The sequence below is a fragment of the Berghia stephanieae genome, chromosome 7 (genome assembly GCF_034508935.2).
Source record: "Berghia stephanieae isolate SIO BIC M18660-M18661 chromosome 7, UCSD_Bste_1.3, whole genome shotgun sequence".
In the NCBI taxonomy this organism is placed as follows: Eukaryota; Metazoa; Mollusca; class Gastropoda; order Nudibranchia; family Aeolidiidae; genus Berghia; species Berghia stephanieae.
The window spans coordinates 49,548,810-49,560,717 of NC_088366.1; the positions used below are offsets into that span (position 1 = coordinate 49,548,810).

Here is an 11,908-nt window from a genome sequence, read left to right on the forward strand (position 1 = left end):
TGAAAGGGATTACACAAAGACACCTTTCTATGTAGCTTCAAAATGATTACGAATACGATAAATTTGAAAACCACATTGTTTGAATCAGCTTGCTAAAAGGAGAACATTTATCTTTGTTTCACAAAAATAGGCTTAGAAATTTTTTTTCTAGTAGATTGATTTTGAAAAAAATATTGCTCAAATTTTTGAATTTAATGATAGTTTCTTTATTTTCCTGTCGATTTACTTGATTTATATCTCATTTTTAAATTCTCAATGCGACGAGCACACTGATGTATCTCGTGTGATTCAAAAGCGTTTAAAACACTAATTGCGTTGTTTTTTTTAAAAAGTACACACACACACACACATATATATATATATGTATGTATATATATATATATATTATATATATATATATATATATATATATATATATATACAATATATATATATATATATATATATATATATATACATATATATATATATATATATATATATATATATATATATATATTATATATAAGACATTGCAGTCGAGTCGGCTATTTACCCATCGATCAGCGGTACTCTTTGATGTATACAACACTCACCGCCTTTACGCAAAGTCGATTGTCCATAAATCAAGAGATGATCTCCTAACTGTTCACAAGCGAGCTGTCAAATGAGCAATCGATGATTGGATAAGAATCTCAAGATCTCATATAATAAGGTAAGTTTTGGAGAGGTGATATCCCCCCACCCGTCATCGGACAGAACTTTCATTGCGTTATATCATATAAACTCCGCCTCCTCTTTCTATTCCGTAGTGACGAGATTAGACGAGAGAACGCGAGAAAAAATTGAACACGTGTTTGTTCAGTCGATTGTTCGGTCAGCTTCGGCGTCTAATTATAACTTGGTAATGATCTCAAAGTGACTCACATTGTGAAACGTTTTCACTGCTATTGAATTATTTAACACCACGATTGGTCATTTTATTCAGCTTGACACATGGCTATGTTTACAACTTTCAAAACAAAGCAGCGTGTTAACATTTGTTAAATGTCCAATCACTGGATAGCGACAAATCATGTGATTGGTTTAACGAAAACATTAATATATAGATCGCTCCCATTAAGCTTAATAGCCAATTAACCAGTAGATTTTTGACCAATCAAAACATGGAATTTTTGACACACCATCACACGTTCTCTGACAAACAAAGTTGGTCGTTTATAAACAGTTTATGTGAATGAAATCGACCTCTCTCTGATCATTGTCATTGTTTTTATTCTGCCAAATGGGTGAATATTTATCACACTATTTTCTCGATCATATTATAAACGTTTAAATTTACACATAGTTTTCTGTGTTAGTTCTATTGATAGTATGCGCTTGGCTAAGAAATTCACAACATTGCCATCTGGAAGTATAACGGACCAACAAACAAAACTATGAGTAACCATGAACTTTTATAGTCTGGTTAATACAGTTTAGTGAGAATCACTCACAAACGCGGATGGCAAAATACAATAACAAATGCTTGAGTGACGTCATCTTCGTTCTATCTACAGGTCAAGCGGTAGAACAGTGTGTATTTTATTTAAACACAAACCATCAATAGCAAAATCTGTGTAGTTTGCTGTGTCTACCAACCACTGTCATTGTTTACATTATGACGATTGTCCGAGGGCGTGGTTATCTACCCGTCTATATTCTCAACACTAACATGTAACAGAAAGATTGAGACATTGAGTATGCTCCGGTATTTGGGGTGAATTTTTAATTAAGAAAAGTGAGTGGAGCTGGCACTTATGTTGATAAAAACAAGAACTAAAGTGAGTAGGAAAGTGCCAGAAGACAACAGTGACAGAGAATAGAAACTTCGCGGCTGCGATCTGGCCCGAATCCGCGACCTTACTGCATGGTACGACAACTCTGCCTGGCGGGGAGAGATCGTGACTCTATCGTATGAGCTATCCACGACCCCAAAACAAGTCGCTTCAAACAGATGCATACTTATAAACGATATGCATTTAAGTAAAATAAATATTTATCATTTCTGCCGGCCAGATCAGCAGGGAAGAAAAGTCGTGGCATCAAACCCTCTACTCTTTTGGTTCCTGAATTCTTGGAAGTGTGTATGTAACCAGTCCTTCGGATTACTAATAATGAATAGGTTACATAAAAGTGCGGCTATGTGGTCTAATGGTCTGACACTCGCTTTCGGATCGGAAAGTCCTGGGTTCGAGCCTCGCGCTCGGCGCATAGTTGAGTCCTTGGAAAAGGTTCTTTACTCACATTCTCTCACCGTACTCAAGTGTAAAATGAGTACCTGGCCGTTAACAGCGTTGTCTTTGTCCGAAAAATTGTAATATCGCCTAACAGGCGTCATGTCCCGTCCTACATATTAAATGTTGCTGTTAACCAGTGACCCATTGTAAAGAGCTTTGAGCACATTTAGTGGATATTGCGCTATATAAAGTTCAATTTATCTATTTCAGTAGCCGGAATGTGTAGGCAGATTCTTAGGATTACGGGAAGTAAAAGAGTGAGGGTGGGTGATCTTTATTGAGGACCAACATAAATATATAGACTAGAAAATAAGTTGCCATCACTCTCGAACTAGGATATGAAAACCACTATATATCCAATTCCCCGGAAGAATGGTTATACACTTCCAATGAAATAGGAACCAGTCTTTTTTGACATTATACCTTTCTGCTCTATTGTGCAGAGACACATAATTATATTATATATGTTATGCGTTTAGGTAAAATACTTGCAACATCAGCCGGCAGTGTATGACCTTGAACGTTTATAGTCGATATAACTTAATGAGCAATAATCACCAAAATAGCTGTCTAAAACAATAACAAAGAGCCCAGTGACGTCATTTTCTTTATTTTGTTATAGACTAGCGTCCATCCAACAGAAAAGAAAAGTGTGATGTCAAAAAAACTGGTTCCTATTTCATTGGAAGTGTAAAACTACTCTTCCGAGGGACTGGATATATAAATTTTGTAATTCATCTTTTGGTGTCAGAGTGATGATAAGGTATCTTATGTTCTAAATATATTTACCTGGTCGTCATTAAAGATCATCAATCCTCGCTCTTTAAAGTCATGTCATCATCATCATCATCCTTGCCTTTTTCACCCTGGGTCAGGGTATAGGCCACAGACAAACAGTTACCATCCTTCTCTATCCCGAGCCAACTTCTTTATCTCATTCCAGGTCTTACCACTTCTCTGTATATCAGTTTCTTTAATTCTTCTCCATGTCCCTCGTGGCCTTCCCCTTGATCTTCTGCCCTGAGGGTTCCAGTCCAATACTATTCCTACTCCCTGTGCATGGATCCCGTCCCCTCTCCCTGAATATAAAATCTTCTCCCCAGACTTGAGGTGTTTCTGTCCGGATTGTATCCAGTGGGTTTCGCTTACTCCAAGTATATGCAGCCTGTATCTTCTCATCTCAGTCACAACTTGAGAGCTTTTTCCTGCTTCATACATGGTGCGAACGTTCCACGACGCAATTCGTAATCCTAAGAATCTGCCTCTGCTTCCTGCTACTGAAATAGTTATGCCACATTTATGTAACCTACTCATTATTAATATTCCGAAGGACTGGTTACATACACACACTTCCAATGATTTAGGAACCAGAAGAGTAGAGGGTGTGATGTTACGACTTGTCTTCCCTATTGCTATTGTTCGGTTCGCGATAAGCGACCCATCGTCTCAAAACGGTATTATATGTCGGAACGGTCCAGATGCTTAAAAGCCGAAATAAATGTTAAACTGGTCAAAAATATAAATTGTTGGCATCAGCACCTTAAAATATTGTTGTCATCCTCCTCATTAAAATATACAAACTCAACACAAGTCTGATATTTCTGGCTATAAATTCAATTTTCAACATCTTAACCAACCCGACTTAATACCGTTTTGAGGCGAAGGGTCACATATGGAAACCGGGATAAACTCCGGCTCCATGGGCCAAATGTCTCCGAAGAACATCTGGACAAAATGTTGCATTCTTTAACCTGTTGACTGCAGTACTCTGGATAAAAACACTTCACGAAGTCCCAACTTTGAGAGTTTTTGTAAAGATGAGGGTCGATCTATATTTGAATGACGAAGAATTTCATTTAAAAAATAAAGTAAATTTCCCTTTATTTATCCCCAAGGGGAAATTTGTCTCTGGAGTATAATATTCCAAGGGAAAACTGGAATAACCCAGGCGTCAGCTGCAGTGCAGCGCCGCAAAGTAAGCTAGGGCGAGGTGACTTGTTCAAAGCTACACAACGAGGCGGGTAATCGAACTCATTACCGTTTGGGTACGAAGCTAAGACCGTACCTGCTGAGCCACGCTGCCCCTAGGTAAGAACTAGCATTTTAACCCTCTCCTTACCAACCATAGGAAAATCGTCACATTCGTTATGATCCAACCAGCATTTTTATCATTCAGATTTCTTTTGTAAATCACACAATTTAAAGAAAAAATAGCTATAAAAACGTGACACTGTGTTGTAGAGTTTATTTTGCTGATCGATGTTATGCATAAAATGTATTTGTTGCTTTTCTGTTTGAGTAAGAAAAAACTATTTTTGTGTTGGGTGGGTGTGAAAATTTTGGGGAAAATCTGAAAATGTAAGGCAAGGGTGAAGGCATTCCAGTTATTTCTAAGACTAAAATAAAACAAAACTGTATCATAGCTGTTTTTATACGTTCAATGTTTTATCAGTACTTCATTGACTTTTTTGGAAATTAGACATGACGTGCGGCTATGTGGTCTAGTGGTATGAGACTCGCTTTCCGATCGGAAGGTCCTTGGTTCGAGCCTCGCTCGACGCATAGTTGAGTCCTTGGAAAAGACTCTTTACTCACATTCTCTCACTGTACTCAGGTGTAAAATGAGTACCTGGCCATTCACAGCGTTGTATTTGTCCGAAAAATTGTAATATCGCCTAACAGGCGTCATGTCTTGTCCTACATGTTAAATATTGCTGATGACCAGGGACCCCCTGTAAAGCCCCTTTGAGCACGTTAAGTGGATATTGCGCTATATAAAAGCTCATTTTTTATGACGGTCAACTGGGATGACTTTACCTCTCGGGGTGACTTTGCCTCAACTGATTTGGAACATTTTGAGTATTCTCAGGCTTGTTGCTGTTATTGTCCTCATTAGAGGACTTGTTTTTTCATCCAAAGAAATAACTGTTGCAAAACTAGGTGTAATCTAGTATGTCCAAATCTGTAGGGAATGAGATTAGCGGAAGAGTAGCGTCCCTTGATTGGACGTCACCCATAGTCTGTGACGTCACCGGCGGAAAAGTTATTAGAGAGCGAACGTCATGTTGGTTGTGCGTATGCGTCTCTCGTCCTCGCTTCCGGTGAAAGCGGCTTGAGACACTTCAAAACCAAATTGACGTTCTCTCTGTAAGGTGACGTCCAATCAAGGGACGCTACTCTTCCGCTAATCTCATTCCCTATAGAGACAATGTCACCCTTTAAGGCAAAGTCACCCCACTTGACGGTATTACACTCTTGCTTTTTGGAATCCCGGATGTAGTCCCTACAGCTGGAAGAGCTTGCCAGTGCGAGTTGGGAACAAAGTTCGAATTCCAAAACGAAACAGTGTAAGAAATCATTCATTCTACCCATCAATCAATTTCAATTTCGTCATCTTTGAATAAAAGACATCTTCAATAATATTCAAATGAGACTTCTTTTTAAAGAATCTGATTTTTAGTGAAATTTACGCTTGGTAATTAATTCTTGTAAACACGATATCAATACGTGTTATTATTTTGGGAGAGGGGTGAATAAAACGAAATCTTTAATCTTAAACACGATTGGATCATTAAATATGTAATAACATTGTTTCTAGTTTTGATGTATGGATGTTTCACACATTAATCATAGTATTATTACATGTTCCATGGGAGAAGATTTCTTCTTCTGTGGGGTGTTCATGTTGACTTCTGACTAACGAAGTCGGTCTTGTTATCGAATTGTAATAAAGTTGATTGAGTTTATCAAACGATCTTAATTCTCATTAATTCAACGTTATACCAAAATGGATGCAAGTGCAACATCGCGTTAAAAACTCCATCTCCATTCACACTTGGAAATTATTAAGATCTGACTAATGTGCACTTTTTTGCAGGTCTGATACCCGAACGCCAATTAATTATAGGCTAGTTTTAACATATTTGTAATGAACAACAATTTGGATTGGTTTAAGAATATTTCCATTTCAACAATGAGCTCTTTATATCTTGGGCTGTCAGACCTGCAAATTGGATTCAATAATCTGATGTCACGCCGCCCGGCAACGGCGGCCATCTCGGTTCTAAACAAAGAAAATCATTACTTTTTATTCTTCATGCTGGCTAGAACTTTTCATATGCCTTGTGATCAGAATGTGTAAAAGTCAGACCATGATCAAATTTATGGGTTTTTTCCCTCTGGATACGCTTTTATGCTCGCCGGAGAACTATTTCATACGGGCGTCCGCCATTGTTCCGATAGTTTAGAGCCAGTGTTACTAAGTTACCATGAGTCATTAAGAAGGAAGTGACGTTACGACTGTTGAAGAGTATTAGAACACATAGGATTTGACGCATTCGAGTCTGTACTCACCTTATGTAAAAAACAAAACGAGACAGAAAAAATATGACCTTTATCTGATGCAAGCCTATTTGTGTGTTACAATAACAAATTCGCCCCTTGGAAGGCCCCAATAGTTTCACGTACTTTTATTATATTACATTGTTGTATTTGTGTGTGATTACTAATGGTATCATTATATTTTTTTGGTTCCATTTACCATTCTTTTTTTTTTCTATTTTCTTTCTCACTTTCATGTATGTTGTCACCAATTCGTATGAATTACTGGCGAAAGCCTAAGATTGAATTAACTTATTCTTTTAGCGATTGTGGAATTTAACTAAGTTGCAATGATAAGCTCTATCTTTATAAGTGGTGTGATTTTTCTTATTTCAAAACAATTTGCTGAGTAGGTTATGGATAACGACATAGTTAGGGTTGAGGGGAGGTGGGGTGGGAGGGGGGTGGGAGGGGGGGGGGAGGGGTTAACCCCCCCCCCCTCAATAATAAAAAATCCCCTCTTTAGGTGCTGTGAAACTACGGAAATCATTCTCGCGTCCTTTTGACCCTCATAATGTCTTGATTTCCTTTGTTGCAAAACCTTTATAAAAATGAGAATGCATTATTTTGAAATCGGAAAAGTAAAAGAGGTTAGTGACAAGCACTGATGTACGTAGGATAAAAACATGAAAAGGTTTGAATGAAACGCTGGCGGGCAAAGCAGAGGGAATAATGCAAGAAAAACGCCAGCCCAAAAATCAGACCTTCCTGACAGGGTATGTAAGTTGGCTGGTTTTTAAACAAAAAATGAACATTTTCTGACATTTTTCTTTCTGCTTTGTTTTTGTTTTTAAGGGTTTTACGGCGCTTGCAACACATTTAGGTTATATCAGCGCCAGTAAAAAAGAAAGAAAATGGGATAGTAAAAAGTTCTAGAATTACAATTAAAGCACCCAAGAGAAAGTAAGACAAAGGGGAACTGGAAACAAATAGAGATCAGATGTAGATTCCAAGAGCATACCACCAATGTACTTAGTTTGAGATCACCTATAAGTCTCATCCGGGCACAAGCACAAAATCCAACAAAGAGGAACACACTCAAATGCTTACATCATACATTCAAAATAACAAATATAATTATACATAACAGAGAGATGATTTACAAGGAAAAAATATCATCTCCCAAAACAATAACAATGCATTTGACTGCTTCCCTCCCAGCTAGGACTCCGGTCAGGACAAAACCCAGTAATCTCATTCCAAGACAAAGACAGAATGCATGTTGGATAACAGATATAAGGGGATAGAAGACACAGTGTGTGCCCCCCTGCCCATCTTTTCTGCTTTGAATCGTTCAGTTTCATTATATAGAACACAGCTTTTCATACCCTCTCCTTATCAAATACCGGAAAATCGTCACATTTGCCATGATTCAATGAACATTTCTTTTCTTTTCCATATTTGTTTTCTACACGACAAGACAAAATTTGAAGTAACATATCAGTTATGGCCATAAGAACTTAATGCTGTTATGAAAAACTTGTTTTTCGCACAAAAAGCATGTATAATATTAGATATCCTTACTGCTTCGAAGGAAATTCATTTTTGTGTTGTGTAGGAATGACATTTCTGAAAAATTATTCTGAAAATTGTCGTTAAGGCTAGTTACTTACTTATCCTCTTGGTGCTTCAGTTGAACATAAGGCCAACACAATAGATCTCCACAAATCACGGTTTGCTGCCATCTTTGACGTTCGCTCTCCCCTCCCCCCCCCCACCCCTTTGTCCACTTCTGGGTCTCCAAATGTCTCCCTCTCCTCCTTGTTCCCTGTGGGGTCCACCTGAGGGCAACCCAAGGGGGGTTAACTCCCTTCTTATCGACTATTTTCCGGGTTATTCCAGAAACGTCCAACACAAAAATTGATTTTTTGAAACTCAAACTCATAAGCATATACGGTGTACTATGCATAACGAGCTTCACAAAACAGCATTGAGTTCTTTCAGCTTTAACACCGATTTTTCTCATATTTTGTGATGTACAAAACAAATCTGATAAGAAATATATTTATTGAATCGAAACAAAAGTGACAATTTTCCTGTATTTAGTAAGGAGAGCGTTAAGCGGCTATGTGGTCTTGTGGTATGACACTCGCTTTCGGATCGGAAGGTCCAGGGCTCGAGCCTCGCGCTCGGCGCATAGTTGAGTCCTTGGAGAAGGTTCTTTACTCACATTCTCTTACCGTACTCAGATGTAAAATGAGTACCTGGCCGTTAACAGCGTTGTCTGTGTCCGAAAAATTGTATTATCGCCTAACAGGCGTCATTACCCGTCCTACATGTTAAATGTTGCTGTTGACCAGGGACCCTTTGTAAAGCTTTGAGCACATTTAGTGGATATTGCGCTATATAAAACTCATTTTTTAAATTTATTTTTTTTAAAAGCAGGCAAAGGTTTTCAAATATTTCCCATTCAACAATGATGTATTTTATCTGGTTGAATACTAACCTCTGAGTCGTAATGCTCGAGGTTGGACATCGGGTGTGTCTTCTTGATATGTCCTTTCTGGATGACCAGCAATACACGGCCTGGGAAGTCCAGCTAGGTAGTGTATATAATATAACGAAAAATGGTGATGATGACAACAACGATGATAGTTTTTAGGATGAATATGAAATTATGATGGCTTGGCTATATAGTCTTGTGGTAGGATACTCGCCTTAGAAACGGTTGGTCCTGGTTCGAGTCCAGAGCCGATGTAAATTTATGACCCATCGTCTCAAAACGGTTTTATGTCGGAACGAATCAGATGCCTAAAAGCCGAAGTAAATGTTAAACTGGTCAAAAATATAAATTGTTGGCATTAGCACCTTAAAATATGGTTGTCATTCTCCTCAATAAATCTTATAAACTCAACACAAGTCTGATATTTCTGGCTAAAAATTCAATTTTCAACATCTTGACAAACCCCGACTTAATACCGTTTTGAAGCGAAGGGTCACATTTGAATAATTGAAAAGGGTCTTTAATTACATTTTCTCACCGTACTCAGTTGTAAAATGAGCACCTATGCGCTAATAACCATGTCTCTCGAAAAAAATATATGTTTGGAATCTACAAATAGCATTATTTCAATGAATCAATTTTCTGTTGACGTAAGCAAAGCAGGTATGTCTTGAAAAGAATCAACTTTATATGTATATCTGTCACCAGCATAAAAGAGATAAATCATACTAGTCCTTGTCATATTTTTGATACTGGCCGTGTGTACAATGATATAATTACAGAACCCTGGGGAACACCATACAACAATGGAGACTCATCAGAAAAATGCCTGCCAAGTTTAATAATTTGTTTTCTGGCCTTTGAATATGATTCCAACAATTTCACCTCCGTGTTTTTGATGCCAAAAAATATTCAAGCATTTCGGCAATATTTCATGATCGATTATATCGAATGCCATTGGGAGATCAATAAAGTCAAAGGTCATACTTAGTGCTTCTCATTTATTTTAAGAATATCTACATATAGTTTTAAAAAAACAATTTCAGTCTTTTGTTAAGCTTTATATGTGGATTAGTAGCTTTTATTTAAATTGGTGACATGAATATGAACAAAACGTCTTCTCAAGACAAGATTGTCATATATATCATGGAAGACAGATTGTCTAAGATATCATGGAAGACAGATTGTCTAAGATATTATGGAAGACAGATTGTCTAAGATATTATGGAAGACAGATTGTCTAAGATATCATGGAAGACAGATTGTCTAAGATATCATGGAAGGTAGATTGTCTAAGATATTATGGAAGACACATTGTCTAAGATATTACGGAAGACAGCTTGCCTAGATATGGAAGACAGATTGTCTAAGATATTATGGAAGACAGATTGTCTAAGATATTATGGACAAAATGGGAGGTTCGAATCTAAAGATCTAAAGCTTTGCAACTGGTTTTGATCAAGTCTCACTTTTTGCAAAAAGGGTTTAATTGAAAACTTACTTTGCGGGGCTACACTGTGGCTGACTCCTGGGATATTTCAGTCTTCCTTTGAAAAAGGCACTAAAGACAAATTTCCCTTTGGGAATAACTAAAGGCGATTTTATCTTTATCAATGAATGAATGAATAAATTAATTCATTTATTAAATTATTTTAATATCAGTCAAAATCATTTACCTGTAGAATGCATCTTTTCCCTCCTTTACGGTAAATCCCAAAATTGTGAACTCTGTTTAATAATTGAGACTCCATTGTCATTGCCTTTGTACTTTTCAAAACATGATAATATTATGTAATGTAATCCTCAAGAATATCTCAACAAATCACAGCCAAAGTTGTCCATTTTAATAACATACGAAAAAATCTAACATCAGTATTTCCACAGTTAGTTTTCTGGCCAAATTTTCAAATATGTGTTTTTCCAGAGTACCAAAAACTGTGCTTGTATGAATTATTATTTGTATGATCGATTTTAATCTTATCTTATCTTTTTAAAAGGCTAAGTAGGATAAAATATCATTCCAATGTCTTAAACATAACATGATATTATAGAAATCTCCTCAATAAATCATATAATTTGTTTTTGATAATGCCAAATATTAATCATATTTTAGAATTCTGAGAGTTCTGTGCATGACCAGAATGAAATCAAACATTCTAGTTCTAATTGTTGCAGGCCAAAGGTCCTCCACAAAACTGTTGGCATAAGTTAAGATGTAACACTGTAACACTATTCAGTTTAACTAAAACATCTCCAACTTCAAAAATCGAATTTTTCCATTGTGTTTGATTCAAAACACAAACATAACTCGGAAATAGTTGCGATATAAACGCAAATTACCTGTCTAACACTCTGTCACTCTATTCAGATCCAATTTTACAAAGAAGTTACATTATTACTTGTATTTAAATTCAATACATCATAATAACTAAAACAAGTTGCTGTCCAATTTGAACTTTTCCATCAGGATTAATCCACGGAGTAGTTTGCCCGTCTAGATTCGAACAGGTGCATCATTTGATCCGAGTGTAGAGCAATCAGCGAAGACCGAGCGGAAAACTGTTTGAAAATTGTTTTTGATCATCCAGGTACTCAATCACTGTCGTGAATCATTTTTTACCCCCGGGCAAGATACCGGTTGAGAAATACGTCTCATATTCCCTAATCGTGAGGGTAGATTTTTTTCGCGCGATATAAACAAACACACTAACGTACATCGTATGATAGATTCGTGAAAGTTAAAAAAAAAGATACTGAACACGAATCGTTTCGGTCTCAAAACGCTTTTTCAGCCAACATACAAAAAAAAAAAACAACTAAAGCGACA

General features: G+C 36.9%; 1 protein-coding gene across 1 annotated transcript in view; it reads right to left on the reverse strand.

Annotated features, from left to right (window-relative positions):
- LOC144976567 (uncharacterized) overlaps nucleotides 1–11,530 on the reverse strand; it is a 38,931-nt gene extending 27,401 nt beyond the window's left edge. The window contains exons 1-2 of the mRNA XM_078920861.1: nucleotides 10,758–11,530; nucleotides 9,085–9,177 (exon numbers count right to left, since the gene is read on the reverse strand). Coding sequence (XP_078776987.1) covers nucleotides 9,085–9,177; nucleotides 10,758–10,838 — 174 coding nt within the window. The 5' untranslated portion in view covers nucleotides 10,839–11,530. The remainder of the gene's footprint in view (nucleotides 1–9,084; nucleotides 9,178–10,757) is intronic.
- Nucleotides 11,531–11,908: the final 378 nt, after the last annotated feature.